Source organism: Macaca nemestrina, chromosome 4 (assembly GCF_043159975.1).
Source record: "Macaca nemestrina isolate mMacNem1 chromosome 4, mMacNem.hap1, whole genome shotgun sequence".
Lineage (NCBI taxonomy): Eukaryota > Metazoa > Chordata > Mammalia > Primates > Cercopithecidae > Macaca > Macaca nemestrina.
The window spans coordinates 31,396,291-31,414,637 of record NC_092128.1 but is presented as its reverse complement, the minus strand read 5'-3'; the positions used below and the strand labels follow the sequence as shown (position 1 = coordinate 31,414,637).

Below are 18,347 nucleotides of genomic sequence, written 5' to 3'. Positions count from 1 at the left end.
GGTACAGCCACATCAATCATACTGGGTTAGCAAATCTCCTCTCATTGGGAAATCAGGCTCTGATTCCCTGGGGCTGTTGGCCCAGTCAGCCACCACAACTTGAAAGATACATCCAGATACAGCCAGAGTCAACCTCAGGGCTGAATGACCAGGGGCTGCTGCCTTGAGTGATTTGGGCCCGAGGTGTCTCAAAAGTATGGTTCACTAACCACTGAAAATACCATTTCCTTCTGTACCCAGGGAACTCACTGACCACCAACCATTCACAAATACTGACCAAGGCACTAGAAGGGCTCCCAGAAAGTGCCCTGGTAAGACTTGGAAGAGAAAGGGCACACCACAGTTGACTCTTACCTCATGCCAGAGAAGCATATCTCACCTGGTCCCTCTTCAGAAGTTGGGTACTGGTCTGAAAGAGCAAGTGTCAGCTCACAGAAAAATATCAACTTTTTTTTGTCTATGACTGAGCCTAGGTATCAGAGACAGAACAAAATTCCATTTGTCAAGAAGTTTGCCACAGTCATAGAAAGCCAAGAAGGGAAAATCCCTAATCCCTTGAGAGATCAGGTAATGGAAGTGCTTATTCTACACAGTCCTCAAGTCCAGGGGCCTCTGATATACAGGTTCCCCATCAGGAAAGCTTATTGTTGGAGTCCTCATCAAGGGTAAGACCTGAGAGGCCAGGTGCAATGGCTCACACTTGTAATGCCAGCACTATGGGAGGCCAAGGTGGGAGGATTGCTTGAGCCCAGGAGTTCTAGACCAGCCTGGGGAATGTAGCGAGATGCCATCTCTAAAAAATAAAATTAGGCAAAGGCTGGGCGTGGTGGCTCACATCTGTAATTCTAGCACTTTGGGAGGCCAAAGTGGGCAGATCACTTGAGGTCATGAGTTCGAGACCAGTCTGGCCAACATGGTGAAACCCTGTCTCTACTAAAAATTCAAAAATTAGCCTGGTGTGGTGGTGCACACCTGTAATCCCAGTTACTCAGGAGGCTAAGGCAGGAGAATTGCTTGAACCCGGGAGGTACAATTTGCAGTGAGCCGAGATAGCACCACTGCACTCCAGCCTAGGGGACAGAGGGAGACTCCATCTCAAAAAAAAAAAAAAAAATTAGCCACCCATGGTGGTGCACACCTGAAGTCCTAGTTGCCTAGAAGGCTGAGTTGAGGCAGGAGGATCACCCGAACCCAAGAGTTCAAGGCTGCAGTAAGCTATGGTCATGCCACCGCACTCCAGCTTGGGCAACAGAGCAAGACCCTGCCTCAGGAAAAAAAAAAAAAAAATCATCCTCCAGGTATGGGGATAAAAAATTAAAATTTAAAAAATAATAAGACCTGAGACCCAAAGTTTGGCTATGTGCCTGAGCCTAGAGTCCTTACCACATCTTATTTTCTCCTTTTCTCAGTGATCTTCCAATTAGCTCTGAAGAGAATTCCCTGATGGGACCAGGACTAGCTCCCCAAGTCCTCTAACAACCAAAGGAAACTATTTTACTTAACATCAATTCTAGTCATATTCCCAGAGACCTACATTAACAAAGCACATTCACTAATATGGTTAACGAAAAAACTAGCAAGAAAGCAGCCCAGTAGGAGAAAGCAATACTAGCAAAAATTAAATCTCTCATTCTGAAGGCACAAGGTTAATATTTTTCAGTTTCTTGTTGATTCATTCAGCTATTTATTGAGCACTTACTATGTGCCAAGATATGAAAAGTCCTGAGAGCACAAAGATGAATGGGGCATGGGAGTGACCTTGAGGGATTTATAGGGCAGTCAAGGAGACAGAGAAGTAACTTGAAAAATGAAAGCACAAGAAATCACTTCTGTGTCCAAGGTCAACATGAGCAAAGTGCTGGAGGACCTCACAGGATGAAGTCCCTGGGTATCAGAAAAGTCAGGATGGAGGAAGTGACATTTCAGGTGAGTCTTAAAGGATAAGATAACACTACAAAGGTTTGGGATGGGGTGAGGAAGGACTTTGAAGGCAGAGGGAACAATGTGCCTGAGGATTCTAGATGTGAAAAATTTAAACTTGCCAGGTAATACAATGCAGGCACTCAAAAACACCAAAGAAGCTTGGCCTCCAGACTTAGCTCAAATCTCATCTCAGCTGGCTCAGGTTCCATTTTGAGCAGCTATTCTAGTGGAGTCAACAGGATACCAGGGCAGAATACCCGCAAGGGGCCTGTGAAATTGCTTAGACTGAGACTTCCCTCATGCTCAAAAGCCGAGTAGCTGTTGAACTAAGGGAAAGACAATGGACTCTACTCTAAATACAACCCCTTCATATATTTCAACTGTGGACAGCACAGCCTCAGTTAATATAAAATGTATGGGCCAGGAGTGGTGGTTCACGCCTGTAATCCCTGCATTTTGGGAGGCTGAGGCAGGTGGATCATTTGGCGTCAGGAGTTCGAGAACAGCCTGGCCAACACGGTGAAACCCCATCTCTACTAAAAATACAAAAATTAGCCAAGCGTGGTGGTGCATGCCTGTAATCCCAGCTACTCGGGAGGCTGAGGCAGGAGAATCATTTGAACATGGGAGGCGGAGGTTGCAGTGAGCTAAGAGCTGAGATTGTGCCGCTGCACTCCAGCCTGAGCGACAGAGGGAGACTCTGTCTCAAAAAAAAAAAAGTATCAAATGTATGCGTAAACCTACATTTAAAAACTCATTCATGTAAAGTTGTATCAGGATTCAGATTCCTTCTGTGAGATATGGAAGTAGATCATGGCAATGGATGAATTTATACTGAACCAGAGATGCTTTCCTTGCTAAAGTCAAGGGACGGGGCATTTCTTCTTAGGAGGGTCATTTCTTCTAGGCATCCTTTGCTTTTATGGGCTCCCTGCAGTGTGAGTTTGTCAGCACCTTCAATATTTAGGTTATCCAGGAGATCTGGATCCCAGGAAAAAGTCTGTCACTATTCAAATTCTCATAAAACTGACTTGTAACTAGAGTCCATTTCATAAATTTCAGTGTGTAACAGCTCTGCTGCTAGGAAAGTAGGTTTCCAAGAAATTAGGAGGCAGTCATTTGGCACTGAAGAGAGGACCACCTGAACAAGGACCCCTTCTTCCTTAGCCCATGCCAGCAACTCAGCCCCCTAAATTTCTCAGGGAGCAATACTTCTTCAGTGCTCAACGTTGCCCTCTGCTGGGAGACAGCACAGACATCGGAAAGGGCCTGGGCCTTTTGGTCCATATAAACATGTCTGATTCCTGATTCTGCCATGACTGGCTCTGGGCCTTGGCCAATTCATCCCATCTTGCCAAGTCTCCACACTCACTCATCTGCAGAACAGATGCTTCAGATTGTTGTGTGATTTAAATAAGGTAGGGGAAATGTTAGTAGTCTCCCTCATAGCAGACATTTGGATAAAAGACAGTCGTCATTTTTCCTTTTGTTTACAGCCACGCTTGTGACTAAGAAATACTGGATTTAAATCCAGAAGGTCTCAGTCTGCTAATTCTGCTATTTAACATTCCTGGTGGAGATAAAAAGAGTGTTTTAGCACCTACCTTGTTTCAGACACTATGCTGGCTTTTTATGTAATTAGGGGTTCTTTTGCTCCAAAAACCATCCATCTGAGGTCATCAGACTGCCTGGGGGAAAAGGGGGATGAGGTGGGAAGGGGAGAGTAAAGTGACTCATCCATTAGGATTCTATTTCCAATTCCCAAAACTGTTTCCCCAGGTTTTCCAGAGGTGATAGTTGGAACATACTGTAACACCAGCTAGTACCCAGTCCTCTTTTATTGTGTTAGAATTACCCAAGTTCTAAAGTTAGCAATGATCTAGAAACTGGGGACAGAGCAGCTTTAGGGCTCTTATGAAGAACCACTGTTGCCTGTTCAACCCTATAGCGTAGCAACTTTGCTTGGCTTCAACTTATAGCTGGAGACGTTCTCTCCACTTGAGCCAGTCCAGTCCAGCCTACAGAGCAGTTTCCCCATCCCTAGAAATCTAGGGAGAGGCCCTGACCCCCTCAAGGGCTGAGAAGGCAGGAGCATACCCAGATTAAGCAGGTTTTGGGGCTAATCAGACCTGACACAGACATTTACTAGCTACATGATCTTCCACAAATTTAACATCTGTAAGATGGGGGGATAACAGTCCCTGGGACGAGTAAATGATAAAAATGGGTGTAAACGGCTCAACATGACACCAGGACCCTCTACAAGAATAAGCAAAAGTGAGTAGCAGTAGTTTCTCAAAACAAGGTTAAGAGCCCGAGTTCTAGGTAACAGACAGGGATTTAACAACATCCAGGGCATGATATAGGGACATGTTTATTCCCCAGATGCGAGGTGCCCAAGAAGGGGTCAGAATGCCTTCCCTCCACATTCTCCATCTATCTCTTCTTCACAGCAGTCCTCCTCTGACTTGTGTGGTAATGGTTAATCACGTAAGGCTCAGTCTCATTACCTTACTGACACATCTCATATACTGTCTGATATTCTGGGACCAGGGCCCAAGGATAACATATTTTTCTCTAATTCTGATCTCAATTCTTTCACCCTCGCTCTCCCTTTCCTTCCTTAGAGTATCTGTCACAGGCAAACCAGCCAAATAACTGAAAAACTTGTCTCAGGGAAGGGTGTGGGAAACAAGGAATTTTGAATTTGGCATGTCTGCATCGATTTTGTCTGTTTCTAAGCTGTGTCAAGGGTAGGAAGGGAGTCTTTTCGTTTCAGTTGGGAGCCCTCACAGCTTTATGTATCTCCAGATTCTTAAAATTATTAATCAGAAATTGATTTGCTTCTTTTCCTGTATGGTATCTTCTCAATAGACAAAAGCACAGGGATTATTAGTCCTAGGAAAGCAACTGTGACTATGGATCTTTCTACTCTGTCCACAGCAACCTAGAAATAACAATTACAAGACATCCTACATTTAGAGAGAATAAAGTAAGAAAATTAGGCAAGTTTATTACTATTTTTTAGTTTAGCTTGATGTCCTGAGACACTTTTTCAGGATACTATGAATTCGGATTTTAAGGATAATAAAGCATTCATAAAGATTATTTATAGAGTTTGAAGTGTAATTATGGAAGTTTTAAGCCTGCCCACTAAACCCGTAAGAAAGCATTTTCCAGCATAGGTGGCCACACACAAACACATACACACACAATTCCAGGCTAAGAAATACGTGTTATAACTAAGACGGTTAAAGCACTGAGGTATTCCTCCCTGGATTCAAGCTCATGGATTAACATATGAAAACATCATTTCCATCCTTTTCATTCACCATTTACATTCACAATCTATTTTTGTCTAGATATATAGATACCATTAAGGAACCACACAGGTCAAGTCACTCAGGTTTAATGATTCCATCATTTGGACACATAAACTTCTGTTCATTTAAGTCTGCTCACTGTAGATAATCCAGGTCACCCAGCCTCCCATTAAGAAGATTTAATCAAAGTTTTCTGCACCCCAAACCCTCGCAAAACAGACCTCTATGATGAAATCACAGAGAGACACATATTAGTCTAGTTAGTGGCCAAACATTGGTCTTTAGAGTCCAAAGACCTCTAAAACCAGTAAGAGTAGATGAGAGAAAAGAAGGAACAGAGAAACTGAGTTTTCTGAGAACCCCCTTTCCAGACTGCCTGAATAAGCTGCCTTTCCTTATAAGAGCAGGATTAATCTACTTATGCCAAGACCCACTGGGCAGAAAGCACCCCAACCCAACTTTAGCTGATCTTTACAACTTCCCTGTGACAGCTATAGCAATCTTTTGGAATTTTCTGCAGCAAGTTTTCCCCTTTTGCTGTCCCTACAAAAGCAGAAAAGCTAGGGGCCAATTCTGAGCTAATTCCTTTTATCCAGGCAGGATGAATGTTCACCATTTGGACCCCTCTCTGTAAAAAGCTAGGACTTTATTTCTTAATGAAAGTTCAACACTGAGGAAAAGACAGCAAAGTCGTGGACTCACAATCTCAGGCCAACCTCACGCAGACAGGTTAAGGCAGGGATAGGCAAGAGAGGTCTATTTTAACCCTATCCAGGCCAAAAGCAGGTTACTCAGGAACACCCTAAGATCAAGCTGGTACTCAGGGCCCTCTCTAGGATGGTCATAAGCAGTGTGATTGCGTAGGTCATTCCCAGGCACTAACTAGACTAAGCTTCCCAGTTCCTTCCAGAATAAACTCACTATTCCTTAGCCCTTGGGACTAGTGGATGATGTGGCACTATTTCAAACTTTCTGGTCCCTTTCCAGCCTGGCTTTATGTCCCCAGAGAATTGGGGCAGCAATGGACCAGACTCAGATTGTGATGAGAGGGAGAAAATAGCTGAGTTTTGTGCATTTCAGAGATTAACTGAACTCCCTTTGGAGTCACATTTACTCCTAGCTTTGTGCCAGAAGCATATTATTAAAACAAAACATCTTATTTTAAAACAGCCTTACCACTGTTCCAACTTTTGCACTTCTCAGTCCTAACCTCATCTTCTCCTCACATGCACACCATCAGAAGATACTGCCCCAGCACTTTCAGTTATATCTAGGGCCTAAGGATAAAGCAGCATTAATGGCATTTGGCAGAAGATCCCATCCCACATTAAAGACTCCTCCCAGCTCAACACAGTGAAGAAATAAATGATAATGTAAGAGAAGGGGCAGCAGAAACCAGAACCCGCCCTTTCCCACATAAAAGAGGCACAGAAATTCCAGGAGTTCGTGAAAACGGCATCATCTCTTGCCAGAAGGCCACCAGCTGGCACTGGCTGGGAGTCGCATTATCACTTGTTTCTCCTCCGGACTGAAGTGCAAGATAGTCAGTATGGCTGTGAGAGTCTGCTGGCGGCCCAGGGAGTCAGGTAAGGTTAGGAAGCGGTAGATGATGTTCTTGAGGTACTCCAGATTGGCTCCCTCTCTGCTCTGATCCCTGATGTTCTTTTCGATGTGGCTTTGCAGGGTTGCAACCTCCTCGCGATGCCGTTCGCCCTCCTCCAGCAGCCGATCCTGTAGCTGATGCACCTCGACCTCCAGCCTGTGCTTCTGCTTCCGCAGTGATGTGATCTCCACCTCCTTGCGGGCCAGCTGCTCAGCATACAGAAAGAAAGTGGGTTCATTGGCCGCTGCAAGTTGTAATGCTTGCGTCAGGCTATCAGAGGATGATGTGTCAGCTGGGTCCCCAGGACCACCACCACCCACAGGACTTCTGCGTCCTGGCAGCCCAGAGGCCAAAGCCACAGAACGCAGTTGCTCCAGTTCCAAGTCCTTCTCAGTGAGAACAGCCAGGGCACGATCCCGCTGCTTGTGCAGCTCCTCCTCCAGTTTCAGTGTGCGGTCCCTGAAGTCCAGCTGGCACCGCTCCAGCTCCTGCCGGTGGAGCTGCTGCAGCCGGGCCAGCTCCTGCTTCCAGTCTTCAGCCTCCTGCTGGTGTTGTTGTTCCAGCTCCTCACAGGAGAGCCGCAGGGAGATATACTTCTCCTTCAGCTCTGCAAGCTGCTCCTGGGCTGCCTCTAGTTCCCTTCCCAGGTTACCATCTTTGGTATTCTTGCTTTTGAGGACGACCTGGGCCCTCATCTTGTACCTCTCAAACTCTTCCTTCAGCTGTTTCAGCTCCTGTTGGTAATAGAGTGCAGTAGCCTTCTCCCCATCAGCAGCCTCCGAGCTAGGCATTATCTCCAGGTCACAGAGCTTCTCCACATCCAGGGTCACCTGGCTTTTCCTGGCTGCAACCTGCAGCAACCTCTTCAGCCTCTCCATCTTATCCTTCAGGACATTGACATCCAGACTGGACTCCTCTCCATGGCTGTCTAAAGGGGACCTGCTGGAGGCTGCTAGAGCCAGTGTCTTGTTCTCCAGGTCCAGCTGCAGAATGCGCTCCTTCAGCTTTTGAATGGCCAGCTGGTCCTTCTGCTTGGCTTTCTCATAGGTGCCTAGCAGCTCAGACACCTCGGATATTTGATTTTCCAGGGCTGCCACCCTCTGTTCTTCCACCTGAGATTGCTGACGGAGTTGATCCTCTGCAAGAGCTGTCTGGAAAACAAGGGAACAGACAAAAATGCATCCACAAAAGCCCCACAGCAAACTTCGAGAAACCAGTTCCTGGTTTCGAAGGAGAGGGGAGCAAAAGGGTCACAGGTTTGGGATGGCCTGGCAAGAATGTGAACTAGGGATTTTTCGGTTGCTTCAGGAGCTAACAAAAGTTCCTATTACCTGCTTGGGTTCTGCAAAACACATATACCGAACAATATTAAGCACCTTGGTATATCTGCTATTGTTCTGCTTTCCACCTAACTCACATGTAATGTGTGTTACTGTTGTTTTTCTGGTGCTTCCTCAAATCCTATTAAGAAATCATACAACATTCTTTTCCTTATCCAATATTCTTGGAAGTTCAAAACTGAGCCGGATTTCCCTCTCCACATTGAAAGGAGGCACCCTTTCAATACCTGTTCTGGTATAGCACTTCTCCAAAACAGGTAAATCTTGAGTAAAGGCAATGACAAGAGGTTACTTCTGAGAAAATCCCCTTTGCCTTCAGCCACCCTCCCTAGAAGCACATACCAACAGAACATTTGGACACACTACCTTTTACTGGACACATTACCTTTTACTGTACAGATGCTGCTATACTGCTTCATAGACCACAGCTGGTAAGATGCCAATGCCCAGAAGTGCAGAGCTGTCTGGCTTCAACCCAGCCTCCACTGAGAAGCTCCACATCCTCCTGGAAGCACACACGTCAACACCACATAGAACAGGACTTCCCAGGTTCTCTAGTGGAACTTCTCAGGCAGCATCAAAAATGACACTGTAGACACTTAGCTCTAACTAGCAAAGGAGGAAAAAAACCCTAATAGTTCTCACTTCAGGTCAATGACTGATGTTTGAAAAAGATGTGGATAATTACCTTTCTCATTTCCTGCTGTAACTGAGCCTGGAAATGGCTCTTAAGGCGGGCAGCCTCTTCCTGAAGTTCTTGCAGCCGGGGGTCTGGCTGATTCTTCTCATCTCGAATGACCTGCAGTTCACTTTTCAGCTCCTCCACCTCACGGGTCAGCTGCTTGGTCTGCAGTTCAAATCCTTCCATCTGTTCAGCTGCATATGCTCGTCCTGCCAGGGCTTCTCGGGTCTCTTCTAACCTAAGCTCCAAGTCCTGGCGCTGGGTCCTCTCCTCCTGCAGCAGCTTCTGGAGCTCATGCAGCATCAAGGCATGGTCACTCTGCTCTTGGGCCCGATCATGCTGCTGTGTGATAAGCCGGGCTTTGGTTTCTGCTATTTGCTCCTGCAGCCCCTTCAATTCTCCCTCCAGGCGGGCCCTCTCCTCCTCCGCCTTGTTACTGGCATCCTCTAAGTCCTGTTTCATCTTCTTCTTGTCAGCCACGTAAAAAGCCTCCATGCGGGACTTCTCCTGAGTGACTGTGGCCAAAGAACTAGTCAAAGTAGCCAACTGAGTCTTCAGTTGGTGCAGTCTTTTGTCCACCTCCCCAACTGCAAATGGCCCATCCCCACTGCTACTGCTAACGCCACTTTCGGACCCACTGGCCTCTTCGGACTTTGGAGGTGGTGGTCCCCGGGCCGGTCTGTCATCTTCTACCCCAAACTCACCCTTGGTGCTGGTGAGACTGGCCGCAGTATCCAAGCTAGTGGCGGTCCCAGTGCTATCCTCGCTGTGAGTGGAGCACCGGTCATCCACAGAGTCAGGAAATGTGAGGCCTGGAAGCTGGACACCTACGAGGCCCACATCTGCCTCGTGGGATACCGACAGCACCTTGATGCTGGCCTCTAGCGCCTCTTTCTCCTTCAGTAGGCTTTTATAGGCACGGACCACATCCTTGAGCCGTGCCTGATACTGGAGAAGCTGCTTCTTCTGCGTCTCTATAGTCTCCAGCAAGTCTTTCTTGCTCGGGCCGCCTCCGAAATTCATCCCAAACTTCTCCATGGAGGTTCTGAACGGATTGCCCCACGTCAGCTTTCCGGCAGAACGGGAGAGGGCCGCGAAGACGCAGGGGGGGGCTTAAAGAAACAGCTAGCGGGCTCTCCGGCGGCGGGCCGCACACCTACTCCACCCAGTTATCCCGGACCTAATGCGGATCGGCGGGAAGGACTGGAGAAAGCGGCCGCCGGGTCCCAGGCCCAGAGGGCTGGGGCGGATTCTATCCCGGAGGCGGAGCGACACTGGCACCAGAGGCGCGCGCACTGCCAGGGCTCGTCAGCGCTGGCCGAAAAGCCGCTCCGCACTCTCCGCTCGTCTGGGTCACAACAGCCCGGGCTGGCCCCCTCGGCCCACGTCGGCCAGAGGCTTACGCTGACCCATCACGACTTCCTAACTACATCTGCCGACAACGGCGCTTCCGTGTCCGCTGGAAGTGACGTCAGCGATGCGCCGCAGGCTCCGCCCCCAGTGGGCGCGAGGTAGGCGGGGCCACATCGGCCCGCTGAGAATATGCAGTGGGGCAGCGAGCGGCAAACAACAGGTTTGGGAAGGGTGAAGCCAGCAAAGTCGAAGACACCAGAGTGGTACTGGTTTTGTGAGGGCGCCCAAGCTTGACCTCGGGCTACGATCAGCGAGCGACAGAGGGCAACGTCGCACTGCATTCTTAACAAACACCCAGGTGAACCACACATCCAACGATTTGGGAGCTCAGGACCCATATCCCTAAAAGGCAACAATTAAGACTCCCATTTAGACCACGAAAACTGCACTCCTCTCTAGCACAGTGCTTGGTACCTAGTAGGCATACAGCGTAATAGTACCCTTCCTTAGTTCTGCCGAGTTGATTCAACAAATATTTATGGAGGGCACTCTATAGCCATGTCTATCCTGAGTGCCAGCTATATACCAGGAGCTCACAAGAGTTTTGCTATTTAGTCTTTACAATAATTCTTGTAAGCACTATACTCATTAGCAATATTTTACAGATATGAAAACATGAGGCAGAAAGGTTATACGTAACATGCCCAAGGTCACACAGCTAGTAAGTTTAGGAGTTCTATCCTAATCAGTCTGATTCTAAACATATCACGTGCTGTGCTAGATGGTAACACCATTAAGAGACACAACCTTGCCCTCAGGGAGCTCACAATCTAGTGAGGAACCAGATATACAAATATGTCCTGCTATCACACCAGTATGTCTGAGTATATTCAAAGTGGCATGAAAGTTAAGAGGAAAGAGGCCTGTCTAGGTGAGGCATAGAAGGCTCTTGGGAATAATACTTCGGGATTTTAAGAATGAGTCCTGATTGTCCACCTAACCAGAGATCAGGGAAACTAGCATTCCAGGTAGGTGCAAAAAATGCAAAGACCTGTAGGGTATCAGAGTTTGACTCACCCAGAAAGCATTCAGTAGCTTAGGGTATGTGAAGGAGATGACAACAGAGGGGCTGGCACAATAGGTAGGGGCTCAACTTACAGCATTTAAATTTTATCTTGGGTTATAGTAAGGCCCTAAATGGATTTTAATCTGAACAGTGGGATGTCATCAAGACTTGTATGACATGTTGGAGGGAACAAGGGGCAAGGAGACCTCTGAGGAGACTCAGTCATGGGGGAAGAGAAGGTAGTGACAACAGAGATGGAAACAAAGAGGCTGATAAAAGAGCTAAATGTAGAATTGATCTAACTTGGTGAACACTAGTTCTGTTATTATATTGGAACTCTCTAAAATGTACTCTTCAGCCTCATAAAAGCCTTCTTAGTGATGCAAATCTATGACTGAAGGAAAAAGGAAAGTCATGCACTCACTCCTATCTGTTTCCCAAAGTCTGTCCTTGGTATAGACTTTGCAGGTCAGGATGGGGCAGGACCTGGAGGTCTGTTCAGACCCCGTTTCTCAGTGGCCCAAATAACATCAAGCTGTATTATACATAACACTCAGTCACATTATCTCATCATTTTAATATTCACCATAACCCCTTAAGTTAGAACAAGTCTCCTTTTATAGATGACGAAATAACAGAAGAGTTATGAGGAGTGTTGAAGCCAAATCCTCAAGAAATGGCAGAATTAAGATTTGAACTAAAGCCTGAAACCACGTGCTGGCATGTGGTGGGTGCACAGTAAATATCTGCTGAAAAAGCAAATGAATGAGTGAAGGGTTTTTTATTCCCAGCTCAGTTTACCTCGAGTCCATAAACAATTTATCCTAGAAGCCCACTGGGAACCCAGAGTAGGCATAACACCTGCCCTTGCTCCATTGGGAATCTATCAGTCCAGTTCAACTGAACAAGCATTTGTTAGGCCTATATTAAATGCATGGCATTGAGCCAGTCTCCACCGCAGAAGAATTTCATTCCTATTTTGCTATTCTCCTCTCAGATGCTAAAATGAGGCAGGGAAATGACATGTGAAGCTCTTTGGGTCTAGGGAGTCAAGATCCTCACAAAATCCTGAATGGGTGTGCAAGAATAAGCCAGGTCCACCAGTCTGTGGCAAAATGAGGCCCTTCAGCAAAGCGGCAAGCGCCTGGACTGAGAGGCGGGGCCCGCAGGGCGATCTAAGCGAAGGTGGACTTCAACAGCCCAGGAGTGGGTCTGCGACCACGCCGCCCAAGGCCGGGAATCTTACACTGGTTCCGCTGATTGGGAATTACGAAGTAGGCGTTTTGAGGAACCATGGAAGCTAGCTAGCACTTGGGCACCTACCCCTACCTCCGGCGCACTCTTCAAACGACCACCTCCTACGCGCAAGATCCTCAGTGGAAGATGAGGCGGTAAAGGGAGGACCAAGACCCCTAAGCGCATCTTCCGCTCCCCAAAGGAGAGTGGTGCGCACGTTCAGTGCTACTGGTTCCCAAGAGCTAAAACCGGAGCCCTAGCGGCCTGGACGCCACAAACCAAAGCCCAGCGGCCGGCCACTGAAAATGGGGGCAGAGGCCGATGCGGAGCGATGAAGCCTTTCCTCAGCCGCGCTCGGGCTGCGGGTTTGGCGGCCATAGGCCTGACAGGCACGTTGGAGACCCAGACCCGTTCCCAAATAAGGGCAGCGCGGGACCCAGGCCAGAGGCGGCTACTCGCGGAGCTTCGGCTTCCCCCGGAGCCAGGCCCGGGGTGGGGCGGGGCCCAGAGCCGGGGGCGGGGCCCGGGTGGGGGCGGGCCCGCGGTGACGTCGGGAGGGCAGCGACGCGCGGAGGCGGTGGCGGAGCCTCCTCCTGCTGCTGCTGCGCCCCATCCCCCCGCGGCCGGCCAGTTCCAGCCCGCACCCCGCGTCGGTGCCCGCGCCCCCTCCCCGGGCCCCGCCATGGGCCTCACCGTGTCCGCGCTCTTTTCGCGGATCTTCGGGAAGAAGCAGATGCGGATTCTCATGGGTGAGGCAGATCGAGCGCGCGGCCCGGACCGGGGCGCCGGCCCCGGCGCAGCCCTTCCGCCCCCGCGTCCCTCCAGCCCCGCTCACCTGGGTCTCTGGCCCCGAGTCACCCACCTCCTAACGCCCCGGGGCCTCAGCTCTCGGGCGGGTCCCGGTCTGCAGCGCCGACCCCGGGGCCTGACACCCGGAGCTGCGGGCCTGGTTGGGGTGAAGCTCCCTCCGCCCCTGCCCGGCTGATAAGAAGGGAGGATTCCGCCCTTGGAAACGACTTTTAAAAGGAGCGCGGCCTACCCCCCGTGCCCCTTGCATCCCAGCCCTTTCCCGCGCCGCGCCCTCTTTGGAGTTGGCTCACGCCACCCAACTGCCCTCCAGGCCCCGAAGGTAGATAACGACGCGCACCTGGAGGCGCTCCCGCTCTCCGCCCCCGTCACCATCAGCTGTTGTGGCCTCTTCATTTTCCCTGGTCTCTAGGGGGCTCCCTCGCTCCCATCTCCATCCCTGTGCCCCTCTCCGTTGCAGTTGGCTTGGATGCGGCTGGCAAGACCACAATCCTGTACAAACTGAAGTTGGGGGAGATTGTCACCACCATCCCAACCATAGGTGAGCCCGGGGACGAAGCAGGGAGCGGGAGCGCCGCGGCGGCCCCTCTCGGGGTCTGCTCCCAGTTCTGCCACTTTTCTGGAGCTGACCCTGACACCAGATACAGCTATTTGAGAAGTGGGTCAGGGTATCTCTACGTGGATACCGGAGGCGGGGTGGATGTGACCTAGCCCCGCCCTGTTGACCGGCAGTTCTGGGGTTCTGTTCCCCTGGGCCTTGATCATTGCCTTCTGGTTTTGTGTCCCTGCTGAGATCTAAGTAGTTTCAGTGAGTTCCCTCCTTTCAGGAGTTTTTCTCATATTTTTTTTTCCCAATTATCTGCAGGCTTCAATGTAGAAACAGTGGAATATAAGAACATCTGTTTCACAGTCTGGGACGTGGGAGGCCAGGACAAGATTCGGCCTCTGTGGCGGCACTACTTCCAGAACACTCAGGTGGAGTGTTGGGAGGGGACTCTAACCCCACGGGAAAAGATGTTAGGGCTGGGAGAACAGAATTGTTGGCCTGGGCTGGGCCCCCAGGCCAAGGAGAAAACCCTTCCCCGCTTCTCCCCCCTCTGTTTGGCTACCCTCTACTCACTCTTCAGAACTCACCTTGGTCTTCACCAGCTTGAACTTCTCTTTAGAAGCAGGATTCTGGGGCCAGGCTGCCTGATTTAGCCCTCATCACATGTCTTTATTTCCTTGCACTTCTTTAGATAAACTACTACTTCTTTGCGGTGGGGTCTCTAGTTTGTGCTGGGACTTCTGTAGAGCTTCTATGGAGTTCTGTAAACTTCTGTAGCGTTTACTAGATGAGAAGGATTGACACAATTACAGACGGCAAGAGAAGAGAAAGGGCCACACTACAGTATGTCCCAGGCAGGAGTGATTGCTTCTCCTTTCTTCCTTCTTGCCCAGGGCCTCATCTTTGTGGTGGACAGTAATGACCGGGAGCGGGTCCAAGAATCTGCTGATGAACTCCAGAAGATGGTAAGTACCCAGAGCCCTGGGAACTGAACCCTCAGGTTGGGGACAGAGTGATCTCTCTAGTGCTATAGAAGTCAGGGAGCCCCCAACAAGCATTGAAGACCAGAAATATAAGTTTTTCTTTATGGACAGATACATTGTGTATCTCACCCTGTTTTGGATGGGACTGACTTTCTGTGCATTCTCGTGTCTTTTTTTTTTTTTTTTTTTTTTTTTTTTTTTTTTTTTTTTGAGATGGTGTTTTGCTCTTGTTGCCCAGGCTGGAGTGCAAAGGCACAATCTCGGCTCAACCTCTGCCTCCCGGGTTCAAGCAATTCTCCTGCCTCAGCCTCCCGAGTAGCTGGGATTATGGGCGCCTTCTGCCATGCCCAGCTAATTTTTGTATTTTTAGCAGAGATAGGGTTTCACCATGTTGGCCGGGCTGGTCTCGAACTCCCGACCTCAGGTGATCCACCTGCCCCAGCCTCCCAAAGTGCTGGGATTACAGGCATGAGCCACCGCGCCCAGCTGCATTCTCATGTCTTTACATCTGAGTCTGAGAAGTTGCAGGGGAAATGGGACTTATATGTGGTAAAGAGAAACATTTTACATTCCTGCCTTTTCCATTTGGAAATGTTGTCATTTTGCCTAGGCAAGTACTCAAATTAGGAAAAGGTCTTTCATTTCTGGACTTATGGCTCAGGTCACCTCAAGCTCATTTATAACTATGTCTTGTCTTCAGTGGCAGACTACACAATATTTTTTTTTCCAATCAAGATCCTAGGAGGTAGAAAGGGAATTCCCCACACAGTAAAGAAGACGCAGCCTGGGTCCCATCTTCTCTTCTCCCCTCTCAGCTGCAGGAGGACGAGCTGCGGGATGCAGTGCTGCTGGTATTTGCCAACAAGCAAGACATGCCCAACGCCATGCCCGTGAGCGAGCTGACTGACAAGCTGGGGCTACAGCACTTGCGCAGCCGCACGGTAAGGGTCCTGCCCACCTGGTGCTGAATCCTGCCTCTTTAGGGAGGCCACAGGCTGGGACAGGGATATAAAGGCCCTTTTGTTCCTGGTTGCTGACCTCTTTCTTTCCTTTTCCCCACAGTGGTATGTCCAGGCCACCTGTGCCACCCAAGGCACAGGTCTCTATGATGGTCTGGACTGGCTGTCCCACGAGCTGTCAAAGCGCTAACCAGCCAGGGGCAGGCCCCTGATGCCCGGAAGCTCCTGCGTGCATCCCCGGGATGACCAGACTCCCGGACTCCTCAGGCAGTGCCCTTTCCTCCCACTCTTCCTCCCCCACAGCCACAGGCCTCTGCTCCTGCTCCTGCCTGCATGTTCTCTCTGTTGTTGGAGCCTGGAGCCTTGCTCTCTGGGCACAGAGGGGTCCACTCTCCTGCCTGCTGGGACCTATGGAAGGGGCTTCCTGGCCAAGGCCCCCTCTTCCAGAGGAGGAGCAGGGATCTGGGTTTCCTTTTTTTTCTGTTTTGGGTGTACTCTAGGGGCCAGGTTGGGGGGGAAGGTGAGGGTTCCGGGTGGTGCTATAATGTGGCACTGGATCTTGAGTAATAAATTTGCTGTGGTTTGTACACGGTGTTGTCTATAGCCTGCAACGGGGAGACTGGGTTACTGGGTACCAAGAGAGAACATGGGAGAGGATCAAAGCAGCTAAGGCTGCAGGGCAACCCCACCCACACATACCTCAGCTCAGCTTCTCCCTCCTTATTGGGCTGGAAATACTGTAGGGTTTCCAGTGGTGGAAGTCTCATTCCTTCCCAGCTCCAAGGACCCTCTGCTGAAGATTACAGGATCTCCCTTCATAGTTCCATGAACCACGTAACTCTTCCCATCATTCTCGTAGCTACTTAGAGCAGTTCTTAATGTTTGCCTTGCACATTAAAATTAGAGGGGGAGAGAATGTGCGTTAATAATGCGAATCCTGAGGTACATTTCAGAAAATGTGATTCGTCAGGACTAGTCTGATGCCCAACAATATGAATCTTTAAAATTACCCAGGGGAGGCCAGGCGCGGTGGCTCACACCTGTAATCCCAGCACTGGGAGGCTGAGGTGGGTGGATCACAAGGTCAGAAGATTGAGACCACGGTGAAACCCCATCTCTATTAAAAAAAAATCAAAAAAATTAGCCGGGCGCGGTGGTGGGTGCCTGTAGTCCCAGCTACTCAGGAGGCTGAGGCAGGAGAATGGCGTGAACCCAGGAGGCGGAGCTTGCAGTGAGTTGAGATCACACCACTGCACTCCAGGGTGACAGCGCAAGACTCCGTCTCAAAAAAATAAAAAATAAAATTACCCAGAGGATTCTGCCACTAATAGTCTATTATCCTTATTTTATAAAACATGGGTGGAGTCTGGGGCTTGTAGTTCCTTGCTGCTCGCCACTGAGACTCTTGCTACCTGGGAAGACCCCACCTATGGGGAATAGGAAAGCAGGTGTAAGGAACCAGGGGTGGTTGGGCACTGTGGCTCATGCCTGTAATTCTAGCACCTTGGGAGGCTGAGGCAGGAGGATTGCTTGATCCCAGAAGTTAAAGACCAGCCTGGGCAACATGGCAAGATCCCATCTCTACAAAAAAACAAAAATAAAAAATTACCTGGTCATGGAGGTGTACACCTGTGGTCCCAGCACCTCAGGAGGCTGAGGCAGGAGGATCACTTGAGCTTGGGAGATCAAGGCTGCGGTCAACTGAGATGCACTCCAACCTAGCTAGCAGAGCAAGACCCTGTCTCAAAAAAAGGAACCAGGAGAGTGGCCTATTCTCCAAGTGTGATTGACTGCCCATTTTTCCTTGAATCCTAGCCAGGCTTAGGTAGAACTCATCATCACTTCTTTTTGCCTTTCTTTTTCTTTCATGTCACTTTTTCCTTCATGTCACTTTTTCCAGGTTCTGAGCTGGGTTTTCTCCTCAAGCTTTGCAGGAAGTGAGTCCAAGAGACTATAACTCGGAGATTCTTTGAAGGGGAAAGATATCCTTGCAGGAGCTCTGTCTGCCCAGCCAGCTGTCCTACCCACCAGCAGAGCAGCTGGGGTTGAGGAGGGCTGCTTGGTGCTCTCTCCACCTATGCACTTCTCCTTACCCAGGTCCTGAGCCAGCCTTCGTGATGAATATGTGTTATTTGATGTCAGCTGATTAACTAGGGTTTCCTCATACTCCCTGCAAAGCAACATCTGGAACATTTTGACCTCATCCTCTTAAGGGCCATAAAAGTTGATAGATTTTTCTTAGATATCTTTTACTTAACAAAATACCTGAGCTGCAAGGAAGCCAGGCAGAACCCACTTCCTTGGGAGGAAAGAGGTTGATTTCTATCCTGTTGTTAGAATGAGAAACAGAGGTAAAGAAAGGGGAAAACTTACCTAAATTCACAGGTTGAAGTTCCAGATCCTGGTCTCAGCTCAGCCTACCTCGGTGCCCAGAGGGGAATAGGAAGGCAAACACCGGAGGCTCTGGACCCGCCTCCTCTAGGCCGTGGATTAATGCTGCTGGGCAAGGGCCCTTTCCCCACTAC

General features: G+C 49.4%; 2 protein-coding genes and 1 long non-coding RNA gene across 4 annotated transcripts in view; 1 reads left to right on the top strand and 2 right to left on the bottom strand.

Moving 5' to 3' along the window:
- LOC139362743 (uncharacterized) overlaps positions 1–18,347 on the bottom strand; it is a 57,781-nt gene extending 39,434 nt beyond the window's left edge. Inside the window, exons 1-4 of one of the 2 annotated variants that reach the window (XR_011621996.1) lie at positions 18,196–18,347; positions 16,522–16,708; positions 14,468–14,663; positions 3,528–3,611 (exon numbers count right to left, since the gene is read on the bottom strand). This is a non-coding gene — a long non-coding RNA (uncharacterized lncRNA). The remainder of the gene's footprint in view (positions 1–3,527; positions 3,612–14,467; positions 14,664–16,521; positions 16,709–18,195) is intronic. The other variant, XR_011621997.1, reaches the window with a different exon arrangement.
- LOC105474766 (GRIP and coiled-coil domain containing 1) lies at positions 5,317–12,963 on the bottom strand. Its single transcript, XM_011729603.3, has 2 exons — positions 8,878–12,963; positions 5,317–8,000 (listed from the first exon to the last, which is right to left on the bottom strand). The coding sequence occupies exons 1-2, from the start codon at positions 9,907–9,909 to the stop codon at positions 6,705–6,707; spliced, it is 2,328 nt and encodes a 775-aa protein (XP_011727905.2). The 5' UTR covers positions 9,910–12,963; the 3' UTR covers positions 5,317–6,704.
- On the top strand, positions 13,117–16,409 carry LOC105474776 (ARF GTPase 5). Its single transcript, XM_011729609.2, has 6 exons — positions 13,117–13,275; positions 13,794–13,874; positions 14,199–14,308; positions 14,774–14,845; positions 15,679–15,804; positions 15,926–16,409. Exons 1-6 carry the CDS (start codon positions 13,209–13,211, stop codon positions 16,010–16,012), a joined length of 543 nt encoding a protein of 180 aa, XP_011727911.1. The 5' UTR covers positions 13,117–13,208; the 3' UTR covers positions 16,013–16,409.